Source organism: Ictalurus furcatus, chromosome 28 (assembly GCF_023375685.1).
Source record: "Ictalurus furcatus strain D&B chromosome 28, Billie_1.0, whole genome shotgun sequence".
In the NCBI taxonomy this organism is placed as follows: domain Eukaryota; kingdom Metazoa; phylum Chordata; class Actinopteri; order Siluriformes; family Ictaluridae; genus Ictalurus; species Ictalurus furcatus.
The window spans coordinates 19,038,731-19,063,909 of NC_071282.1; the positions used below are offsets into that span (position 1 = coordinate 19,038,731).

The 25,179-nt window shown below is 39.7% G+C and overlaps 2 protein-coding genes across 2 annotated transcripts; both read left to right on the forward strand.

Annotated features, from left to right (window-relative positions):
* The first annotated feature begins 933 nt into the window (after positions 1–933).
* Positions 934–12,294, forward strand: zgc:175280 (cationic amino acid transporter 2 family protein). The gene is made up of 12 exons (XM_053617938.1): positions 934–962; positions 2,985–3,355; positions 4,220–4,375; positions 5,122–5,284; positions 5,992–6,125; positions 6,921–7,143; positions 8,848–8,984; positions 9,301–9,403; positions 9,893–10,008; positions 10,860–11,020; positions 11,101–11,209; positions 11,733–12,294. The coding sequence occupies exons 2-12, from the start codon at positions 2,986–2,988 to the stop codon at positions 11,879–11,881; spliced, it is 1,821 nt and encodes a 606-aa protein (XP_053473913.1). The 5' UTR covers positions 934–962; position 2,985; the 3' UTR covers positions 11,882–12,294.
* Positions 12,295–12,846: 552 nt separating this feature from the next.
* zgc:152816 (uncharacterized protein LOC777712 homolog) lies at positions 12,847–24,720 on the forward strand. The gene is made up of 20 exons (XM_053617937.1): positions 12,847–12,976; positions 14,209–14,799; positions 15,491–15,552; positions 16,854–16,945; positions 17,553–17,596; positions 17,705–17,821; positions 17,947–18,072; positions 18,797–18,958; positions 19,080–19,201; positions 19,749–20,223; positions 20,418–20,505; positions 20,629–20,645; positions 20,768–20,908; positions 21,105–21,233; positions 21,382–21,510; positions 21,997–22,127; positions 22,518–22,620; positions 22,723–22,849; positions 23,488–23,609; positions 23,707–24,720. The coding sequence occupies exons 2-20, from the start codon at positions 14,260–14,262 to the stop codon at positions 23,761–23,763; spliced, it is 2,784 nt and encodes a 927-aa protein (XP_053473912.1). The 5' UTR covers positions 12,847–12,976; positions 14,209–14,259; the 3' UTR covers positions 23,764–24,720.
* The last annotated feature ends 459 nt before the right edge of the window (positions 24,721–25,179 follow it).

Sequence of the window (25,179 nt, forward strand, 5' to 3'; positions counted from 1 at the left end):
AAACATAGGTTAAATGTGTGCGTTGGATTTATTTGCACAGTCATGAAGTCCCCCATCTGCTTTTCCACACGGTTGTAAAAGTTATCAGTAATGTGTATCTCAAAGTCTCTCTCATTAGAGATTATCTCACCTTTGGCATTCCTATTTGATCGTGATCACAGGCACACACACACACACACACACACACACACACACACACACACACACACACACTCAGACGAGATCTCCGAGTTCGAGCGCATTGTCTGTGTTCGAGAGTCCTGGGATTTGAACTCACGATGTGTGATTTTATTTTCTTTTTCTTTTAAGAAAATGATATCAATTGACTCGGTCCAGCTAAACTTTTTAAAAATCACCTTTTAAAATATTTTTTTCTTTTAGTGAGGAAACTCTTAAATAGAACCCTTAAGGAACTCATTTCTACACATATACTAACAACAATGACAACAACGACGACAGCGATAAATAATAATAATAATAATAATAATAATAATAACAACAACAACAATAATAATAATAACAACAATTAAAATAATAATAATAATAATAATAATTAGTGTTGTTATTTTGTATTATTATTATTATTATTATTATTATTATTATTATTATTATTATCAGTGTGGTATTTGACCTGCTCCACACGTTATTTCCATTCCTCAGTTCTGTGTGACGTTTGAGTGTGTGACTGTGTGAGTGTGTGGGAGTGTGTGAGTGTGTGTTTGTGAGTGTGAAGCAGAGGAACTCGTCCAGGATCCCAGGAATCGCACATCCCTCCTAAATGTAACAGAATCTGTCAAAAACTGCACATGAACACGTTTGAAACACGTGAGCTAAGACAGGAGGGGCCGTGAAAGATGGACTGTGGTCGACTCCACACACACACACACACACACACACACACACACACACACACACGCAGCCACACCTTCAGACGTTGCCCACACTGCACTCTGAGCCCTCAGGTAAGAGCACTCACATATACAGCTTCACTATTTAAATGGAGTGCTTTTTTATTAAAAAATGTCTAGATTAGATTGAAATGAACGCATCAGCACACACGTCTGTAATCCTGTCATTTGCTTTCTAACGTGTGTGAATTCTGTAAAATTGAATTCTGAGATTTGGACTTGATTCGAGAGTTAAAACTCTGACAAGAAGACAACGTTAGAAGGCACGGGAGCAATTTCTGTACTTAATATGAACGTTTCTCTACCGCTCGAACAACATCCACCTCTCTCTCTCTCAGTGTGTTCTCGGTGACGTCCGAATGATTTCTCCTGAAACCTTCTTGGAATAAAATCTCTTTCGCATGAGAAAGAAATGAGAGAATTCGGAAATATCCTTCAGATCAGACTTGTGTGAGATGTAGATTATCTGTGAGGTTCATAGATGCAGAATTTTCTCTCTCAGAATCTTCTCTTTTTTTATTTAAAGAACTTTATTTACAATCAGAATGATTCAGATCAAAAAAACAAACAAAATTTAAGCAAAATTTAAAAAACCGGAACATTTTGATAAATGGTTTCCAGGTAAAAGCAGACGATTCAAACACGAGGACACGATTAATTATAGCAGCGTTACGTTTATTAAATGTATCATTTCACATGGAGTGAGATTTCGGAGTGTTGGAGGTATTGGATACGGGAGTCAGTGACAGATTTATCGATGTTTTTAAGGTTTAATCGTGTAAATCATGTAAACTACAATGTTATTGAAGGGAATCTAATCTTTAATACACGCACTATTCATATATTAGTTTTATTACTTGCTCTGTATCGATGTAATCAGCTGCAAAGTCAAATTCCTCGTAAGTGATCCTCCTCCTGATCGTAACTGGATTTCTGTGTGGGTGGAGGACAGGCGGAGGACGACATGATCACCTCTGACATCAGACTTTATGTGATATAAGATTTACAGTTTATATGACTGTTATCTTTTAAGGAGAATAAAAAGTACAGAAAACAATATTCCCAGATTTGTTCATCCTGTTTTTGTTTTTTTTTATTTGTTATATTTTGCCCTAAAATCAAGGTCTGTGATTTTTTTTTCATACACATGAACTGACGCACATTACATAGTACAATTCTCTGGAAAGCCATGTTTAGGATCTAATATCTCCAGAAATATTATTCCCAGCCACGTGAAATTTGGCAGAGATCAAGGAAAACATGTTTTCTATCTGTGGGAATGCTCAGACGTCAGCACAGAATGCCAGTTTTTTTCTTATGGGGTCCTCAAAATGGGGAAAAGTGCAAAAATTCCAAATGTGAGTGATACTGGGGGCTTATAGACCCCACTTTAATAGGCACACATGACACATTAAAGGTCATAGTCTGTGCTTAAACTACAATATTTATTTGACTTCCGGTCAAAATCTGACATCTGTACAGCCAATAGAATTCAAGAAATTGACAAAATTACACAAAAAGGTGACGTCGACTCACTAGAAAAATCGTGAAAATGTGTGTGAAATACGTGTAAAGTACGTGGTCATGTGATGTACCAAGTTGCAATTTAGGTGAAAGTGTGTGTGGCATTGTATTTTAATTTTAATCGTTAAAAGTAGCAGTAAAATTGTACTTGAGTCAAATTTTCAAGTGTCCACACTTGTTTAAACGTATTTCAAGTTAAAACTAAATGTGGATAGGATATTTTTTTTTTTTTACAACATGGTCTTCTTTCAGCATTAAAATTCACATGAGATCTGTTCAGTGAGGCTAAAAGGCAAACTGTCCTTCTGTTAAGATCATTATTTGCTATACATGCAAATTGGTAATTGGATGTTCCATAACATTAAGTGTAACTATAAAAAGTTACAAATTTCATAAATCTTTAATAAATCAATTTCTTTAAAAAAACAAAAACAAATACAGTAACAATTACAACAATCCTCTTACAACAATTCCTGCTTTTTTAAATCACTGATCATTTCTGAATGAATAATTTATTGACTGAATGACAGATGAATTTATTCTTCATCCCAGGATGCCTTGCTCTAAGCTGCTCACCTTCCTAAAGGGTCTGTCCCGGGTGAAGCCGCTGGAGCCGGATGGCGAGAGCTCTGATTTCTGCCGCTGTTTGACTACGCTGGACCTGGTGGCACTGGGCGTGGGCAGCACCCTGGGCGCTGGCGTCTACGTGCTCTCGGGTGAGGTGGCGCGCACTGTATCCGGCCCCAGCATCATCGTCTCCTTCTTCATCGCCGCCGTGGCATCCGTGTTTGCTGGGCTGTGTTACGCCGAGTTCGGCGCCCGTGTGCCCAAAACAGGTTCTGCGTATCTGTACAGCTACGTGACTGTGGGTGAAGTGTGGGCCTTCATTACAGGATGGAACCTGCTGCTGTCCTACATCATAGGCAAGACAACAGAACTCATAATGCTTTGGATTCAGACAAAGCAAAAAAATGTTGGTCATAAAAATAATAATATCAGTTTATCAGTATCTATATTCATTTATGATCAAGGTCCATATCAGCATAGCCAATTATATCTTCTCTGGGAAAATAGCCATAGAGACCTGACAAATTTGACCTGCAATTATAAACCCCTGGGAATGAATGCACTTGGAATATAGGACCTAGAGATAATGGACATTGGGAAAATATTACCTTGGGAACAGGGAACCCTAAGAAAATATTCAAAGGGAAAATGTGGCCTTGGGAATTTAGTACCCTGGGAAACATAGGACCTTGAAAATACATGGCACAGGGAGAAAAAGACCCCAGAAAAAATAGCCCGTCGGGAACGTAGGAACCTCGAAATCTAGGAAGTTGGGAGACATTTCCTGAAAATATAGGATTCTGGAAATACAGGGAAGTGAGAATACAGGGCCATGAAAATATAGTACACAGGGACCACAGCCGAATAACTAACCAAGGAAAAATTCTCTGGGAACATGGGAGGTTGAAAATATGTGAAAAAATACACACAGCCCCCCTGAGAGAGATCATCGGGAACATAACGCCTTTAAATGGGAAAATATACCATGGAATACTGGAAATATAGGTACCTGAGAACACATAAGTGGAACCTGGGAATGTAGAACCCTAAAATATATGCACTTTGGGAAAATATAGCTCAGGGAACTGAGAGCACAGAGAACGAAGGATCTTGGGATGGAGAAATATGGCACTAGGAATATAAATCCATGAGAATATTGACAGACGAATAATGAATAACTGCGTACATGCTGAGTAGATATTTTCGCTGAATTTCCGCAGGTACGTCCAGCGTCGCCCGGGCCTGGAGCGGAACGTTTGATGACCTCATAGGGAATGTCATCGATTCTTATATGAGGAACAATGTAGCCATGAACTTACCTGGACTCGCTCCTTACCCAGACTTCTTTGCAGCTGCACTTATTATGCTTCTGGCAGGTGAGTTACACCATAAATCAGATGTGTCGTGGAAATTAGACAACACTCGCAGACTCGTCCTCTGAAGGTAAAAAGGTTTATTACAGAAAGATGGTTAATACAGGATAGAATAAAGCAGGATAGAATAATGAGAGCGTCTGAAGTGCTCGTGCTGAACCACTACTACATATATGAAACGCAGAGCATGACATATTTCTGTGTCCCGATAGAAGCGGTTTGAGGCAGTTCGAACAGGCTTTATTTTAGGACATTGGAAGATGTTTAGACGAACCTTGAACAGAAGAACGTGTCTGTGTCTCTGTACGATCTCAGTGACATCACATGGCCTTCTTAGGCGTTATCATCTGATGAACATGAACAAGAACAAAATTATTACAAAGTAAAAATGAGTAATTTCCCTCACAGATGTTAGAGTCAAGTCCAAAAGTTTGTGTGCCCGTAGTACTAAAGATTACCAAACAAATGTAATCTTTTTCCTGGAGATATATATTTTTTTAATCAGGCAGGATTTAAAAATCAGATGCTACTCAATGATCCTGAACCATTATTTTAAAATAACATAAATTCTCAGGATAAACTGTAAATTGTCCAATTTCCATTTTAACCTCAAAATATAAATATACTTGTAAATTAAAATTGAATTTAAATGTAATGTTATAAATATCTGCATTAGTATCGGTAGTAGTAATAGTATATGTGGTGCTTTGAATTCTTATTTCTAAATCTTGGGTGTAAATCTTTCTCAGGTATCCTTGCTTTCGGAGTCAAGGAGTCCGCGATGGTCAACAAGATCTTCACCGCCGTAAACGTGCTTGTGCTGCTGTTCGTCATCATTGCTGGATTTATTAAAGGTGACATTAAAAACTGGCAGCTAACCGAAGAGGACATCGTCAACACCACCACATCGACGTAAGTTCCTTTATTACCTCAGAGAACTGCAATGCTTTTTAATAAGAATTAGTTTTAGCGGTTGGTTTCAGGAGTCAAATCGTTCTTGATTCAGCAACATATTCAGAGTACAGTTCAGTGCAAAAGTTAGACCCCCCCTCCCTCCTTAGGGCAAAATGAAGAAGGCAAAGAAATGTCATTTCTTATCGGTACATTCTGTGTCTTTGGTTTCACAATTGTCAGTGGTAACAAAAAATCAGTCAAATATTTTTTTACGCTAAGATATGACGTGAGTCTCTCGTTGAGAATGTGCTACAAATATTTTTAATATCGTGCATGCCCACTATTTGTTGGTGGATACACTAACATTTCATTTGAACCTTCTTGGATTTACATTGTAACATAGAGGTACACTTTCTTTTTTTCAATCCAGAAACCAAGAGGGGATGTAAACTTTTGCAACTGTCTATTCAGTGTTAATTGAATTAATAGATTATTTTCCAGCTCTATGTGTGTCTTGTGTTTCCTGTTAGGACCTACTGTATATAAAACACAAAATACCATTATGAACCATTACATTCCTTTTCGAACCATTACACAACCACCAGGAACCAACACAAAAGTCCATGAAGGTTTTCCAGTAGATTTTAAACACATGAAATCTAACTAAGGACTGATGTACTGAACTTTATTTATTTATTTATATGTTTTTATCTCACCATAAACAGTAACCCAAACAGCACTACTGATACGTTGATATACGGGACTGGAGGATTTTTCCCTTTTGGATTTGCAGGAACGTTGTCTGGAGCTGCAACCTGCTTCTACGCTTTTGTAGGATTCGATTGTATCGCCACTACAGGTGCATCATCTTATAATCTATTAAACATCTTTCATTTTTGTTTTCATCTGCCATTTTTGTTTACGTCATTAGGATTAACCCTTTTTGCTGGAAGCGAATTTCCTGTTTAGTCCAAAAAAAGTTGCAGCTCACATCCCTCACCTCGTGCTAATAACACTAACAACCAGTTAGCGTCACGCAGTTAGCATATTTTTTTTTTTCTTATTGGCTATGAGTAAATTGGGAGAAAATGTGGGTCAAGAATAAAAAATTCAGCCGAATGGATTATCGTGGACTAAAGACCATTCTTTAGTGTTTTAAAATAATGAAATGTGATCATCACTTTGGCTTAAGAAGCAAATTTGTTTGCAAAAGCATGTTTTGACCACATTTCTCACAACGCAAAATAATAATAATAATAATAATTTTAACAGAAAAAAAGGGTTTTTAAAAAATATTCCTACAGGATCCACCTAGGGGTCCAAGCACTGACGGAGCTGTTTGAAAAGGGTGCTTGTGGCTGTATCATTTCTACAGACTGGGGACTGTATTAAAAATAAGAGACAATATTCAAATTAAGGTCTATTCTATGACGTTCATATTTCCTCAAATCAGTTCACCTGGGGCTAACAGATTCTTTTATTTTACAATGATATTTTTTGCACTGAAATGGGATACGTGAGCGATGTAAAGAATTAGACACCATTTTATTTCCTAATATAATTTATATTCATTAGGTTTTTTTTTCACCTTTCCTCTAAGACTAAAGCCTTGCCATTACTTACGCCAGAACTTTTTTTTATTCTTCTTTTCAAGGTGAGGAGGTCCGTAACCCTCAGAAGTCGATCCCTGTGGGTATCGTGGCGTCGCTCCTGATCTGTTTTTTGGCCTACTTTGGAGTTTCGGCCGCTCTCACGCTCATGATGCCCTACTACCTGCTGAGCGTCCAGAGCCCTCTCCCTGTGGCCTTCACGCACGTAGGCTGGGAACCAGCGAAGTACGTTGTGGCCGTCGGGTCTCTGTGCGCACTCTCTACAAGGTAACACAACCTCTCATTCGCTTTACTACTAGATCCCAGGGTTTATTCTTTTTTTTATTTTATAACATTACAGATACTTAAAATCTCTGATCTACCTTCTGTTCATCACAATATGCTTATGGCAGGTGTGTGTGTGTGTGTGTGTGTGTGTGTGTGTGTGATGACAGACCTATGCATCATTTGTGTGATATAAATAGGATTTTAAATGGGTCATTTTGACACTAAACGTAACTTAAGGCATAACAACGTGCCGTAATTCACCTCATTTTCATCCTCTCAAGTGTCAAAATGAGTTTCTCAGGCAGACAGATGGGGTCTGATGTATTTGGTGATGAGGTTGAACACCATAAAGTCTTAGATAATGTCAAATCCCATAAAAAAAAAACGACAGGAAGTCAACGAACATGAATAAATGAAAGACCAAGAGTTAAACATTTACTAGTTTTAGTGGTTAATGCTGCACTTCCTAGAATTTATTTTTCTAAAACAGGAATGTCTGAAAACATTCATTATCTTATGTAATCAGAAGTCCCATGAATTTAGTTCTTGCACTCTTAGAAAAAAAAAAAAATCAAGGGTACTAAAGTGTACATTTCCTTGTTTCTGGGGTAGTACCCTTATCTTATGTATCTTTAATGTGTATTTCACCTGGAAATGTGGATATAGTACCTATTAGAGCTCTAAAGGGACACATGCACCTTTCTGCTTAAAAGATACTAAACGTACAAAAAGTGCACCTCTCCATCAACAGTGGGACGGTTTAGTACCTTTCTCCTGACAGTGTAGATGTTAAGGGGAACCTCAGGGATCAATGCTGGGCAACCAAAGTTCAGAAAACACAGCAACAGACAAACAGACAAAACCAGAGATAACAAGGGATAATAAGCAACAGGTGAAACCAATTAATTACCATGGCAACAAGAACAGGAAGCTTCTCCATATGAGGAAAGTGAAGAGGAAATGGGTGAGAATCAGAGTATAATTATAATTATTACAATACATCTTAATGACAATAATAAAGTACTCTATACAGTATAACAAACATTCTAATACAAGATAATTCGACTCATCTTCCTGTTATTAAACCGTCTGGAGAAAGCCTAAATGCACAAAGCACAGGGAACGTGAATAAAAAAAACAAGCAATTATTGGGACTGAACTTCATTGAACTAATTTAACCAATTAAAAGATTTCAGCAAAAACGTGAACAGTTACACTACGTAGCAAACGTATGTAGTGTATACACTATGTATGCAAAGAATTTACTTATTTTATTTTATTTTTTACGTATAGTTCCATAGAGGTAGATATAATGGACCGAGAAATGTTTGTGATGTTATTTTATTGGGAAAACATCTCGCTCTATCTGGACAAGGTTGATCTGGATAATAACGGGTAAACTATGATGAAACGTAAACAAAAAACTAACAGCATGTCTATCTTATCGTTATTATCATCCTCATCACTTTCAGCTTTTAGATACGAAACTTTTCAGGGGACTGCGTGACCGCGGAGGTTAAACAGTAAAATGCACCAGTACAAATACGTGTCTACGGTTTGATGAGAATATTTTACGAAAAGATTTAAACGAATTAGCCGTATATTACTGCTCGACTACATTTGGGGAAAGAGGGTGATTGTGAAAAGAAATATTTTCATGAAGTATTTTTGTAATTATTAAATAATACATGCGTTTTGTGCCAGTTTGTTGGGTGCGATGTTCCCGATGCCGCGTGTCCTGTTTGCCATGGCCCGAGATGGACTTCTCTTCAAACCCCTGAGTCGAATGAGCTCCAGACAGAGTCCCGTCTTCGCCACGCTCACGTCGGGAATAGTGGCAGGTAACGTAGCTGAGAAACACACCTGAAGTGACGAATTTAGAATGAAATGTTTATAGTGAAGTGAAATTTATTCAAAAAAAGTAGAGGGGTACTGGATAGACTGTGATGCAGTGTTAACATTATTACATCATAAAAATCAGAAAAACATTATTTCTATCACGTGATTATAAATCGTCTGATTATTTATTTATTTATTTATTTATTTATTTTTGCTCCACCCTGTAGAAGAAAACAGCGAGGACATGTTTTCCCTCAGTCTGCTGCTGTGCTGTTTAATGCCATTTAATGACATCGTGTTTGTAAATGTTTTTTGCAGCCATCATGGCGCTTGTGTTCGACCTGAAAGCTCTGGTGGACATGATGTCCATCGGTACGCTGTTTGCCTACACGCTGGTGGCCATCTGCATCCTCATCCTCAGGTACGCTTTATATTATACATGTTCCTCATCCTGCGCCTCCTCTTTTTCCCTTACATCCCCTACCTCTCACCTCCTTCTCTCAATATATACAGTATATAAAATATATAATATTCTCTTAATACCAGCCTATTATTTATTTTCCTACATCAGCAAGCCTCCAAGTGTTTTATTCCTTTTATGCCCAAGCAATTTACAAACAATTACATTTTTATTTATTAAAGAATGACACTTCATACGTTTTGTACATTTATATTTACATTTAATGTTGTTTTCACGTCACGTCACGTTATAGCAGCTATAAACAGTCACTCCCTCACCAGCCTCTATCTGTTTCTCTCAAAAAAAACGCAAAGAAGACGTCGGTAAAAGTGACATCTTTACCTCTGACTCTTACGACGCTGTCAGAGATACTGTCACTGGAGACTCCTTCTATAAACGCAAGCTCACCATGGCTATTTAGTGAGTGTGTATGACTGTGTGTCCGCACAGATACCAAGGGGATTCGGACAAGCTGAGCGAGAAGGAGAAGTGGACTTTAATGCGACCGCCATCTTCACCTACAGCCACCAGCTCTAAAGTCGTCTCCATACTGACCATGATCATCAGTGAGTCTTCTGTTTATACGACTTTCATTCAAAAACAATCATTTCACTCAGAACATAACTGTAATGATGTGATTGTACTGCAAAATACAGTATGTCACATGTTCTGCCTATGAAATATTTTAAAATCCTAAGCAAATTCAGGCAAATCGATAATATGTAAACCAAAGGACTGCCCATTGTTACTGGACAATAGGCTAACGATTTAGCTAGCTAGCATGCATCAGTTAAATCTTTTTGTAAAAGCACATTCACAGCGAAAACTAGCCAAACCAGGTCAAGAATGTCAACATTTCCCTCAAATGTGTTGAGAAATGACTCCGAGTGTATAATATTACACTGTAATTACACTTAACTGCTAAAACCAAACTTCCATAGCTTCCGGTCAACATAGCATCAATACTCCCTAAGTAGTGACATAAAATGGCAGCAAACAAAATGGACGACAAGATGATTATAAAGCTCACATCATACTGTACTTTTGTTGTCGCTAGTCATCGCTTAAAAACACTAGCTAGTTTTTATGGAACACTTTGTCTGTAGCGACGTTGATAATGTGTTTAGCGTGTCTGTTTCTGGCTTTAGCAAAATGTGCTAATTTATAGGAACATGTTAAATAGCTTATTAGCAACAGGGTATTGGATAGCTAATGAATAAAAGACAGTACATGAGTATATAATTCCCTGTGAATGAGCTGTTACTATAGAAATGATGATTTAAACTTGTGATTTGGAGCTGCGCTGCTGTCAGCAAATTTCCTTCTGACAGATTCAGATTCAAGAATGCAACATTTACACCTTCATTAGCAAGTCTCTTGGTGACACAATCTGTGTGTGTGTGTGTGTGTGTTTCAGTCGTGTTGACAATGGCTGTGAGTGTGATTCTGACGAAGGGGTTGGACGTGGTGGGGACGTGGTGGATGATTCTGATCATCTGCGTACTCGTGCTGTTTTTACTCACTGCGCTCGTCATCATCTGGAGACAACCACAGAGCAGCACCAAAGCCGCCTTCATGGTGAGACTCTGGAATATAACCTTCATCAGACTTTACTTACACTTTCTATAGTGGCTAAAAACTAAATGTCCTTGCTGCAGGTTCCTCTTGTGCCGGTGCTTCCCATCCTCAGCACTTTCGTCAACATTTATCTGATGGTTCAGCTGGGAGGAGAGACGTGGATCCGTTACGCAGTGTGGATGGCAATAGGTAACACCAACACTTGTATTGCCCAGCTGAGGCACATCGTTAATCTTCATAAAATCCTCAAACGTTTTTTTTTTCTTTTTTTTCTGCTATTTGTCAAGTGTATGCTGACGTTCCTTAGATTTGCTCGCAGTTCTAGATGATGCCTAATTCTGGTACAGCGCACTCACTGCCCCATTTAGCTCTATAGAGTTATTATTACACCTAGTGGTCAAAAATGGAACTGCATGAAGAGCTAATAGAAATCCATTGGGACAGGAATCACGCTGCCCTGTGCTTGGAGGAGGAGCAGCAGACAGGACAGATTTTTACACCAAATTAAGCTAGTTTAAAAAAATTACTCTGCAGCCAATCCTATGGCACACTTGGTGCGACATTTCTTCAGTTCCTGACTCACTTATCTTATCTTATCTTACCCTGTCATATATTCACTACATTCCAGATTGAACCCATGACATATCTACAGTATGATCACTTTTCTCTCTGTGTTCTCAACAAACAATAACCGGATTAATCTGCTTTTCAGGGCTGCTGATCTATTTCGGCTACGGCGTTTGGCACAGCGTCCAGAAGAAACGAGACAAAACCTCTCATCGCCCCGAGACGAAAACCATCTGCACCCAAAGGGAGGAAACGAAGAAAGACAACGTTTCTCTACAACAAACCAAGCTCTAAACTTTTAGCCGGTCTCTACCCGAGCCTTATTAATATCGATTCACAATACAGTTTTTTTCTTTTTTTTTTTACTGGATTGTCGATGACAGTGTGTGCGCGGATCAGGGTGTGTCCATTTGTAAAATTTCTTTTACAAGACAGACATGAAACGTTCTAATGACTTGATCATCTAAAAAAAGCCATTATAAATATTATATACACGTTATTTTTTATAGACTATGTATTTTCTATGCCATATTCTGTAATATTTCAGCTGCTGAAATGCTGACTAAAGAACTGAATATCGGTATTGATATCACGAACGAATGTGGCCAGATTTGATTATTACTCCTCTCTGTTTTTGTTCAAGGTGTTTTGTGTCTGAGAATGTGTAAATATTGTCAGTATTTTTCCATGGAAGACTAAAAGCAGGATTTTTATATATATATATATATATATATATATATATATATATATATATATATATATATATATATATATAAAATAAAGGACATGTTTTAGTTTATTTACTTTTTTGTTATTTTCAGAAAGCCAATGTTAAACATTTTCATGGGATATAATCATTTGAGGTCATGTTTATATAATATTATTTTATTGTAACTGTAATAAAATCCATATTTTTTCTCCAGTCTTTGCCTCCCAGCTCTGTTATTAACAGTTATAAACTGTATAGTAGTAGGAGTAGACATAATAATAATAATAATAGTAACTTCATTAACTACTATACAGAGCAATACGATTCTGAGTAGATGCAGTGCTATTAAATACAATCAAATGAAACTGAAATAAAAATAAAACTGTACCAGGCATACAGCTTTAGTGCCATAAATTGTTTATGTCAACGTACAGTCTCCTAGCTGTACAGTCGAACATTTTTTTCTTCTATTTTTCCTGGCTCTTATTGAATAGTATCGATATCGACAGCAGTATTTGATCGCCGGTACCGGTATCGCGGTGTGAATCAGCCCAGCCCTGTGAGAGGCAGTTCGGCCCACTGTGCACAAAAACATGGCGAAGTGAAGATTTCAGCTGCGTGGATATTTGCGGAGTACTTTCATATATCGAAAAAAAGAGGGGTTCGTCAAACACACTTCGGTATTTATGCTAAATTCTTTTTTGAAATGTTTGCATTTATGACGCCTGCGTGAAAGCGGCTACTTCACTGTTTACAATATGACCATTATGGCAACGCTTTACTTAGCCAGTTAGCTTAGCCTAGATAACGTTAGCGCGACAAATAACACCGCATAACGCAATCTGTTATAAAATACCACAGATTCATGACCCTTTTCCATGGTTGTATTTTATAACAGTTTTATAACACGCATATTTAAAACGAACATCGGATTTTTAGTCTGATCTGTAACACAATGTGTGGCGGAAATACAAACGGGTCGCTACTCCCTCCACAAGAGCACTACATAGCGTGTGAAGTGAAAGTGTCCTGAACCCTACCTAGGGGACTAGATGTCCAGTAGGGAGCGATTTGGGTTACGTTGGCTCGCGTGCTAGGTTGTTTTTTTTGTATACTCTACGCTAGTTAACGCTAGCTATTTTCCCCATTAGAGTTAGAATAATGAAAAAATATATATTTTTAATTCATCCAAATGGCGCTAAAGTTTCACTAATGATAATAACGCGAAGTATCGTGAATTAATCTGAAACATGGAAGTAAAACAAACACAACAACCAACGTTTAGCTTTAAGTTTAGCATCTTGCTGGCTAGTAAACCGTTGGTGTGTTTGCGCTAGCGTTAGCTAGCTACTTTAAAACCTCGAGACATCTGATTGAATTATAAATATTTATCGACCCATATGTGAAAATTGCTAATTTTTTTTTTGGTTAATTTATACATTTCTGAGTAGTAAGTGGAGGTGTGTGTGTGTATATATACACACTCAGAATGTGACCTAAATTAGCATGCGAGCGCGTGTCTTAAACGACTAGCAAAAAAAAAGACCTTGTTGTTCTTGGAATATGTACATTAAAACCTAAAAAAGAATTTTTTAAAATGGTATTTGTTCATTTTTGCTCCGGTATATAACGTCATGAGTTAATAATTGAGAAGATTTAATTGAATGTTTATATTATTAGTAATTTATTTAGTTGTGAAATGTATTGGCTTTAGACATTTAGTTAAACTGCATAAAGTGAATTGTTCCTATGTAATAAATGTTGTTTATCTTTAAACATCCTCAACCTGGATCACAATAATATCCAGAGCTATTGCAAAATATAGAAATAAAATATATATTTGAGCTGTCTGTTTATTTCTAATGTATTTATTTCTGTTTGTCTGGGGTTTTGTTGTTGTTTGTCCCCGTAGTGTAACCACTGAGAGAGGATTTCCTCTCCACTCCAGCATCCTGATTTGAAGATGGAGTCTTCGGACAATGCGGGCGACGCGGGCGACGCAGCCCCCATGAGCGCTCAGAACGTGTACTCGGCCCTGGGTCTGAGCTCGGAGGACGTCGAGGCTTTGGCTCAGATCCCCGAGAACGAGATCAGCGTGGAAACCTTACCGTATCTCATCATGCAGCTCAAAGCCAAGCGAGCCGAAAAGGCGGCCGCCGCTACCGACACGGACTGTAGCGACAAACCGGAGGCGGAGCCTAAACAGGCCGACGAGGATACGGAAACTTCGGAAAAAGGAAAAGAGAAACGTGAAAGCCCGCCAGCGTCGAGTTCTTCACGTCAAGCGTCCGGCCACGACCCGGAGCATCATGGGAAGGGGGAGGGTCACAGGAGGGCGGAGCGAGCGAGTACGGGAGGAAGGAAGGACTCCAGAACGAGGAAGTCATCCCGAGAGAGACAGAGCGGAGAGGGAGTGACGCCAGAGGAAAACGAGTTCGATGACAAACCGACGGTTTTCCCGCACATCTGTACACTCTGCAAGACTGAGAGCAATGGCTCCAAGGTAAAAAATCAAAACACGTCAGAGTACGATCACTTATTGCTTACCGTGGTTATCGTCCAGGCGAGCGTCACGCTTAACAGTGCATTCGTCGATCAGAGAAATGGTCCGGTTATATACGGTAAGGAAAGACTTGTAGAATTAAGTGGAAATGTGCGTTAAGCCGACTTAACACCGTTCCGGGGGGGGGGGGGAAATCGCACATTGTAAAAATATTCGTTGAGCTGATACGACGTCATGCAGTTGTGTCGGTGCGAGAAATTTCAACGTGAAATCTCAGTGTATGTGCGCTGCTACGACGCACGTCTAAACTCCACCAGTAGGACGGCGACAAACCCACGGGACAGCTAGTTTGCTAATGTCCATGCTAATGGGCTGGGGGAAATAATCTCCTTATTACGCCAAGCTCAATTTGAAGAATGTTCGCGTATCTGTTTTTTTTGCGATTGCGGAAATTAAGGCAAACGCCGCAGTGTTCGGCCGAGCTCGCCGTTTTTCGAAATCGACGCAGATTCACGACGAGCGTTCAGCCAAAGCTCTCCTCGATTCATGCGCGTCAAACACGATTATAGCTGAAAGGTCTCAGAACTATTTTGTGCGATTGCAATTTGCCAATTTGAGAAGTTTTCCACAAGAAAGGCACAATATAGAATAACACACTGTGTGTGTGTGTGTGTGTGTGATTGTTCTTCAGGCATGGCACAGTCACATCCGGGGAATCCGACACACCAAAGCACGGAGAGAGTTCATGATGCTGTAAGTTTCCCTGCTGCTTAACAACACAGAGCTCCGTCTCTATATTATTTATAAACCATGAGTATTGATAATAGTGGCTAAGATAAAATCACACTTTTTGTTTATTTGCTATTTACACATAGTATACAGTATAATCCATTTGTTGGTCAGCACTCACAGAAAAAATCAAATAAATTAAAAAAACCTGCAGAAGGTTGCAATCGATTTGTGCTTACAAACTGATACTCGTAAATTTTAGACATTGCAAAGAATGTGTGAGATATTATAATATATTATATATATGTCGTTCTGTTGAATTAAAAATGCTGGATGAACTTTGAATCGATAGATGTGATATTTTTCTGTGGAAAAAGTAAGTACACCCTTGGCTTCAGAAGCTAGCATTGCCCCCTTTAGCAGAAATAACTTCTAGGTGTTTTGTAGAATTGTCCATAAAGGCTTTATGGAATTTTTGGCCGCTCTTCCATGTAATATTCTTTCAGTTGCAAGATGTTTGAGGGTTTTCTTGCATGTTCTGCCTGTTTCAAATCCCCCCACGACATTTCAACATGATTCAAATCCGGGCTTTGACTCGGCCGTTCCATATCCCTCCATTTCTTCTTTTTGAGCCGTTCCTTGGTGGATTTGCGAGTGTGTTTAGGATCATTATCCTGTTGAAAGGTCCACTTTCAGTTCAACTTCAGTTTTCAGACAGACGGCCTCACGTTATCTTCAAGCGCTCTTTGATATGATGCAGAATTCATAGCTGAATCAATGAACGCAAGTTGTCCAGCCCCTGAGGCAGTGAAGCAACCCCAAACCATAACATTTCCACACCGTGCTTCACAGTTGGTATGAGGTGCTTCTCCTGAAAAGCTGTCTTTGGTCTCTGTCAAACATGTCTGCTGTTACTGTGACCAAACAACTCAACTCTGATTCCTGTGTCCAGAGCACATTATTCCAAAAGGCCTGGTCTTTCCCTGTATGCTCATTGCCAAACTGTAGTCTTGCAGTGGCGTTGTCCTGACACGCCTCCCATGCAGGTCACATCTGTGCAATCTTCAGTGAAAAATTGTTTAAAACTTCAGATTTTTTAAAATTAAAAACAAGCTTGATTTCAGTCATGGTGAAATTATTACAGTTATATATCTGTTTGTCTCTAACTAAAGGGTATTAAAACCCAAAACTCAGTTTGTGCCTGTATTGAAGAAGAATCTCTATTTTCCTGCGTTACTCTGAATGACAGTCTCGTATACAGAATAACGCTGCGAGTCTAACACTACTGTGTTGATTATATTTCCCACCGCGCCGTGTTCCTGCAGGTCCGGCTCAGGGGATGACTCGTACTCGTCTCGTCGAGGTTCTCGCTCGGCTCTGCCCAGTAAACGGTCCTACAGTTCAGAACGGAGCACAGGTACGCCACCGGTCTCCAAAAAGCGCATTATTATACACCTGAAACCAATAAACGTCCTTACACAACACGATTATTCTACTGGTTTTAATGTTTTAACTGTTTATTCTAAAGTAAGATCAGTTATTAATGTAGCACTTTCTTTCTTTCTTTCTTAGATTTATTTTTATTTACTGTTTGCTCTTTCTTTTCCATTTATTTCTTTTATTTCTATCTCGTTTGTCTTTCTTTCTCATCAATCCTTTATTTTCTTCACTTTCTCTCTCTCTCCTCTGTCCTTAAAATATTTTTCTTTTCCTTTGTTTATTCTTTCTCTTCTTTAATCCTTTTTTCCCCCTGAGCTGTTTCCTTCTTTTTTCTTTTAAGTTTCCTTTCCTTTCTTTAATTCTCTCTCATTTGTCTTCCTTCTTTCTTTCCTTCTTTCTTTCCTTCTTCTCTTTTTTAAATTCTGTGCATTTACTCTGTGCTTCCCTTCCTTTTTGTTTTCAGTTTCCTTTCCTATGTGAACTGTGTTTTTTTTTTTTTTTTTTTTTTAAATTGTCTTTCCTTGACACAGGTTTATCTTTATATCTGATGCTAATGCATGTTGTGTGTGTGTGTGTGTTTTTAGGAGACCTATCCTCAACTTCAGAGCGTTTTTTTCACCCTCCTAAGGTACATGATGATGATGTAGTAATCATGTGGAATGAATCATTAATACTGTATATTTTCCCTTACGATGCTCTTGAGCCTGACTCTCTGCTCCATGTCGATGACTTTCAGCCCTTCACGAAGGTGGTAGTGGCCAAATATCCGATGGGCAGCATGGCCGTGGCGGACATGTTGGCACTGGGAAAACCGTTTGGAACCATAGTGAAGCATCTCATCTTCCCTTTTAAGGTAATAACACGTGAAGAAATAATTCTAGATAGTAAAGAAATACAGCATGTTTCCTGTTATTGTGTTAAAAACTTGCTGTTCTTTCTGTTCACGTCGTTATTTATATCATGTTTCCTGTGTTCTAGGGATTTCTGGAGTTCAGCTCTCATGCAGAAGCGAAGGACATGGTGACTCACTATCAGACTAAACCCGCTTATATTAAGGGTCAGCGCATCAGTCTGTGTTTATCCCCGACCGTGGAGGTCATCCACGTACGTGCATTATACATGTATTACTACGGTTATTATCATAAACATTACACACTGCCAATAAATCTGACGTTCCTGAGTGAATCCGGGTAAAGATTAGCTTTCGGATCATTTTAAACTAAAATGATCTACTAAAAAAACTAAACTTTAAAATAAAAAAGAAAGAAAAAAGAAAAATTGGGACGAGAAAACAAAACTGTACATGTGAACAAATCAAAAACATATTTTAGTGTTGTTTTTTTTTAAATACTGAATTAATCCTTCATATTTTCAGTAAATAAATATTTTATTTAAGTATGATGTCTTTATACTGATACCGTAAACAATTTTTTTTTAAAATACGGCAAAAAATATATTCCATCATGATATCTAATCCAGGGGAGTCCGATCTTATCTGTAAAGGGCCGGTGTGGGTGCGGGTATTCACACCTGATTCCACCTGTTTAATCGGCTGATCTTGGCTTTCAGTAGACTCAGGTGTGGCTTCTGCTTGTTACCTACTGAGTTACTTTTTAAGATTATTCTGAAAATTAACGTTCTGAGATTATTCTGAAAATCTAGAAACCCGAAATAAAAGGTCTGTTTTCAGACTGAGGGAGTTCGTGTCAGTGTGTGTACACGTGTTGGTATGGTTAACGTTGTTTTGCTGTGCTGGTTGGGGTGTGTGTGTGTGTGTGTGTGTGTGTGTGTGTGTGTGTGCGTGTGTGTGCGCGTACGTGCTCAACAGCCTCCAGAAGCGTACGAGCCGTCGACGAAGCGCTCGAAGTCGTCCGCCCCGTCGGTGGTGTGTTTCTCGCGTCTGCCTCTGGGGAAAGAGACCGAGGACAAGGTGCTGGAACTGGCGGCTTTATTCGGGGAAGTGCGCTATTCCAAATTCACTGAAGACAAGGTACAGAGTCTAAACACTTCACGTCACAACCTTCAGGACTGAATGAAACGTGTTCCGCTTTATTTTCGGACAGTTTTATTACGGATCTTGAAGTTAACCTTTTTCTTTTGGTCTGTGTTAGGCTCTGATAGAGATGGTGGATTGGCGTGACGCGGACATCATGGTGAAGTACTATCACTCCAACCCACTGAGGATTCAAGACAAGAGCATCAAAGTGTCCATGTCCTCCCGATCAAACATACGGTAAGAGACGCTCTGTTCTTCATAACCATAACAATAACCACCGTTTCACTGGGAAATATTCCACAAGTCAGCAACGTTGAGTGTTAGAATGGAGCTGCTGATTCTCTTCTTATTATTATTACTGTTTTAGCTTTACCTGCTTAATTTGGATTCTAATAAGACACAGCAAGAAATTGTACTTGCAGGGCAGTAAACTTTAACTCTCGGTGCTTGTTTTGTCTGTAATGTCGGACACGTATTTCTGAAACCAAGCAGTATTACTGTAGCTGATACACACACACACACACACACACACACACTCAGGACAAGGGGATAATTTCACTTTCTTAGCATTTAGGTAGCAGGTTTAAATTATAAATAAACTAAATAAATCAGTGAAACATCTACTTGCAGAGATGATCAGTGATTCTGAGACAGTGAACTCCCTCTAGTGGACGCATGCATGTATAGCAGCATCATTAAGCGTCTTTTTTTTTTTTTTACACGGAAAATAAGTGTTTTTGTTCCTCTTATCCATGTAAAAAAATTTTGCGTCACTCGTTTCCAGAGACAGCAGCCCCGAGCGTTCTTCCTCCAAAAAGTCCGACTCCAGCAAGAGCCACAGCAGCAGCAGCAGCAGACAGAAAAGCGATTCGTCTTCCTCCAAGAGTGCGTCCAACGTCAAGGACAAGGAGAAGACCGACGAGAAGGAGGGGGAGAAGAAAGAGGAGAAGGAGGGGGAGAAAAAAGAGGAGAAGGAGGGAGAGAAGAAAGAAGGCGAGGAGGCCGAGATGAAGGAGGACGATGTGGCGAACGAGGAAGGCATTCAGGTGGAGGAAGAACACGGCCTGGTAGACAAAGGGGAAGCGGAGAGCATCGCCGTGATGACGGAAGAAGTACAAGAGAAGGAGGAGGCGGCGGAGAAGGAAGGAGTGGAGCAGGTTGATGCCAAGGAGGAGAGGAAAGAGGAAGAGGCGCAAGTTCAGGAGGGAAAAGACGAGAGTAAAGGAGAGCGAGGATCCGAGGAGGACGTGGAGGAACAGGTTTGTTCATAACTCTAACTAATCACAAGGAGGTGTGGCTTGGGGAAGGAGACGTGGTCTATGTACCTGTCAGTCACGGGTTAGGCCTCTGTTTCTCACAGTGAAGGAGGCTGGGCTGCAGTGATTCGGTGAAGGTGTGTTATTATTTGAATAAAAATAACAAAAAACGCGTGTGTGTGTTCTCTGTTCTGTAGGATGATATGGAGGACATGGAGTTCCCAGATAACATGGATGACTTTGTCACTCTGGATGAGCTGGACAACACGGCCGGAGATTCGTTAGGTAGAAACTGCTCTCTCTCTATTTACAATTGTGTGTGTGTGGATAATTGTTTTTGTGGATTAGTATTATTATTATTATTGTTATTATTATTATTAATTGATTTATGTTTTTTCCTCCTGATAGAGTCCTCCGAACCCCAGGTTAGTATTAAAATCACATCAAATCCAATTTACAGTCTTGTAGCCATTTAGAACAACTTTTGTAACATACATTTTATATATATATAACGAGTATGTACGTGTGTGTGCGTGCACGTATGCAGGAGGGTAAGGTTGTTGTTGTGAGACCCATCAGGAACGAGTTTAAAGAGACTCGTAAGAAAGCCATGAGAGAAGCTCTGTTCAAGATGGCCGCCCCATTCGGTGAAGTGGTCAACTTCGCCATCTCCTACTACAGACACGAGGTGTGTGTGTGTTTTCACTAAATCTCTAAAATATGAAAGTGCAATATTCCTCACCGTATGAAACCCCGAAGTGTGACCTAATAGCATTTAATATAGAATTAGTAACAGAAGCAGGAGCAGCTCAGGTGGCATCTCACGTTCTGAAGGTCTCTCCTCCCGGTTGCGTCTTGTTTGACCGCTGTGTTTTGCTCCTCAGGCTCTGATTGAACTGGAATCTGTGGAGAAAGCACACGAGATGGTGAAGTACTATAAAAGCAGTAAGAGGTCGAAGCTGTGTGGGAGACCCGTGTCCGTGTCGCTGTGTCTGGCCTTCCACACCATTGAGGTATGAACACGGATACTGCTTATCATCTGCCGTCATCATAGATCTGCAATTTATACTTTTTATATCGTGTCCGGAGTGCTGTAAACGTGTGTGTGTGTGTGTGTGTGTGTGTGTGTGTGTGTGTGTGTGTGTGTGTGTGTGTGTGTAGGGTCCCAGTGGCAGAACGTTGTTTATCAGCATGCTTCCTCCTTTCAAGTATTCAGACAAGTCCCTCCTCAGACTCGCACGGCCTTTTGGGAAAATCACCGCCTATTGCTTCAACAGAGTGTATGGAACGGTGAGTAAAGAACAAAAACACACACACACACACACACACCCCTCCATTTCTTTCTTTATAAGTCCATGATTTATGCTGTAAAAGGCATTAAAGGATTTTTACAACAAGTCAGAGCGTTATAGAGGAATATGAGTGTGTGAAGACACGCCCATGTTACACACAGCAATCTAATTATAAATAATAATGCATATAACGATAAGGTGAGAATAAGTAACAATAACGCATGGCTTTGTTCAATCAAAAATGAAGTGTTCCTTTAGTACTGCAGGACTTTCATACAGTAATTCACACTATGATCATAAAGGCAAGGTAGGTATTGTGATTTAAAATATATATTCCACTGCTGGCCATGAGAGTTTCAGTGCTGTGTTCGTACAGAGTTAAAGATCTAGTATATTTAATACTATTAGAAGTATTAAATATCCACAAAACCTCAATGTTCTCTCTCTCTCTCTCTCTCTCTGTCTCTCTCTCTCTCTCTCTCAGTGTTATATCCAAATGGAGACAGTGGAAGCGGCTGAGAAAATGATCCAGAGGTACTTACCCTGGCCTCTTAAATTCTACGGCACTCCGCTAAAGATTACTAAGTGCAGGAAAGGAGACTCTCTGATTCCCTGGTGAGTTTAAATAATAATAATAAAAAGTCCATGTGTGTAGTTCTTAACTGTAACGTGTGCTGCTTTCCTCGAACCTAAAGTCACTTCATGCGCACTAGGATTCACCATCACGTATAACACAGAAGAATGCACAGAAATGTTTAAAAAATAAAATAATAAATAATAAATTCACATTTCAGTGTAGTTAGGGGAATAAATAGAAGCGTAAGAGTGGATGCGAGTTGTTTACACGCTCATATCGCCTTATTCCCCTGACATAAAAAACCCTTTTATCCGAATACAAAGAGAATAGCACGCGACTGTCCTGCTGTTTACATTTATATAAAGTAGATTTATACACTTAACTGTCTCTGTGTGTGTGTGTGTGTGTGTGTGTGTCTTGTCTCTCAGGACTCCAGCGGATAAGTTTGAGTGCTGGTACGAGCCGAAGCTGGGGAGAAACATCGAGGACAGGAGAGAGAACGGCCAGACGGCCAAAAACAGCAGCGGGGAGGTAAATACAAAACCGAGTTAGTTATTTATTTATTTATACAAAATTATTAATGTGCTGACTTTACATGTAGATATTTATACGCTTTAATGTGTGTGTGTGTAGGACCGCCACAGTCCTGTTTCCAGCTCTGAAGGTGTGTGTGGAGATCCTGCAGCCGAGGGTGAAGATTCGGAGGAAGAGGAGAAAGACCAGACCCCCCTCGGACCCTACCAACCCGACAACCCCGTGGGTAAGAAAGAGACACCCAGTGGAGGCAAGTGGGCGTTAGTGAGGTTGAGGTCAGGTGCTGATGTTGATGTAAGGAGACTCCAGTTCCAGTTCCTCCCAAAGGTGTTCAGTGGGGTTGAGGTCAGGGTTCTGTGCAGGACACTCCAGTTCTTCTACCTTCTTCCAACCTTCACACACCACGTCTTCATGGAGCCCGCACTTTTTCTGTCACGCTTCAAAGACGTTCTGTGTAATCGTGTGCTTCAGACTGTGCAGTGACGTCGTAGTAGTGGTGAAACATTTAGAGAGAAACAAAGGAATTAATCGTAACCTTTCTAATTGTTTACTATAAATGTAGCGCAGTTACTCGACTGCTGATTTTTATTTATAATTAATAAATGTATCATTTATTTACTATTTATAAACGTTTGTGGACACTCGACTGAAATGTTTCTCGTGATCTTAAAACCCTTTTGATCTGAAGGTGTGTGATTAGACGTGTGAAATCGGTGTCGTAGATACAAATATTATCGTGCCGACGTGTTCATTTCTCGGAGCGAAATATTCTGAAAAGCAGGTGATACGAGTCCAGCGTAGGTGGGAACTCCTTTAATACTGTTTAAAAATCATCTCAGGGAAATTCTTTTGTCCGCCGCTCAGGTATCAGCTACGTCGTCCCCAAGAGCGGCTTCTTCTGCAAGCTGTGTAACGTTTTCTACACGGACGAGAAAAAGGCCAAGTCGCAACACTGCAGCAGCCTGGAACATTACAACATGCTGAAGGTGAGTGACTCGTCTTCATCGCACCTCCACCCCGAGTCACTCCGTCTCACTGAGCCTAGGCTCGACCCCTGACCCTTTTTAAAACCGATTTTTGCAGAAGAAGCGTGGAGAGGTGACGGAGGAGGAACAGACGGACGGACAGACAGAAGGATGAATGAACGAGCCGTGGAGATCAGACACCTGACTTCACTGCAGTCCATAAAAATGTTGTTTTTTTTTTTTTTTGAGTTTAAAAAAAAAACAAAAAAAGCCCCAAGGAAAACATTCCAGCCTCCGTGTTTCCGTCTTCGTTTTGTTACATATACTTCGTTTTGTTTTATTTGACAAACCGCGCGAGAGAGAGAGAAATCAAGAGAAAAAATCCTAAAGTTCTAAATTGTTTCAGGTGGTGTGTGTGTGTGTGTGTGTGTGTGTGAGTGAGAGCAGAGTAGGGGTTTACAGCCATCGTAGATTCTTATCAAATAAAATTCTGTTTGAACAAAAGCTTCATCCCCCCCCTCCCCCTTCTTATTCTCTCACGCTCGGAGTGTGTTCTCCTATACGTTTATATCCAAAACTAGACGTGCTAATAACATAGTTTCATGAATGTTTTATCGTTAAAGATGCGACTTTAAATAATTTCGGTAAACACAAACGATGAGTGACATTTACCATGCGATTGAGCTGTAGAGGCGTGTCAGTTCACAGAACGATTGACGGTGCAGTTTCCCCAGCAACGTTTTAAAAAACCCCCCCAAAGAATAAAATTGCTAATAAAATCGAGTAGGAATGACGCAACGTTCTGCACAGCTTTTGTTTTTTGTGAGAGAACAATATCACAACGGTACACCCCTGTGACGTGTCGTTTGTGAACGAGTCGGCCATTTCAGCCCTTGGAGTAACGCTGTTTCATTCATTAGTAGCTAGAGTAAGATTTCGTTCAACAATTCCAGACTTGGGTATCCAAAGAAGAACAGTCACGGGTCATAATACCGCAGAAACTGTTTGTGAACCGACTCTTATCGATGAGCCGAGTCAGATGATCCGACTCACCAAGGAGAGCCAGATGTACTGTATTTCTAGGGTCACAAGTTGAATAGCGCCACCTTGAGTACACACACGCACATGCATGCTGCATGAAAAACAGTACATCGGTAGGAATTCGAACAAATTTATTGACATTTCACAAAGCATTTAAACCTGTACAGTGATAGGAAGCAACGATAAGTGTTCTAATTACTGACACGTGATGCAACCGTATTATTCATTTTTAGTATTTATCACACAGGATGCACCGATCTAATACTGCATACCAGCCGATGTTGGTCTGAAACGCTAAAACAGCATCACCGGATTTTATAGAAGTTTCAGATCCGGTGACTGCGGTACTTTTTAATGCAAAGTCATTATTTTTACCGTAAGCCTGTCAGTCGTTGTACTCGCACAGACACATACGCCTTTTAAACAGTTTTTACAACACAAACAGAAATTGGCACATACCTACTGCAACAGATTTTTTTTTATATACTGTAAAACCGCACAATCGTTTTGACTTTCATCACCTTTCCTTACATTTAAAGCCCATTTGTTT

Excerpts from the sequence above, each read along its gene's own strand:
- zgc:175280 (XM_053617938.1), top strand. The coding sequence starts at position 2,986 with ATGCCTTGCTCTAAGCTGCTCACCTTCCTAAAGGGTCTGTCCCGGGTG. Across the intron at positions 5,285-5,991 it reads GTCAACACCACCACATCGAC|TAACCCAAACAGCACTACTG; the intron begins GTAAGTTCCTTT and ends CACCATAAACAG. Across the intron at positions 7,144-8,847 it reads CTGTGCGCACTCTCTACAAG|TTTGTTGGGTGCGATGTTCC; the intron begins GTAACACAACCT and ends GTTTTGTGCCAG.
- zgc:152816 (XM_053617937.1), top strand. The coding sequence starts at position 14,260 with ATGGAGTCTTCGGACAATGCGGGCGACGCGGGCGACGCAGCCCCCATG. Across the intron at positions 17,597-17,704 it reads GTTTTTTTCACCCTCCTAAG|CCCTTCACGAAGGTGGTAGT; the intron begins GTACATGATGAT and ends GATGACTTTCAG. Across the intron at positions 21,511-21,996 it reads TCAACAGAGTGTATGGAACG|TGTTATATCCAAATGGAGAC; the intron begins GTGAGTAAAGAA and ends TCTCTCTCTCAG.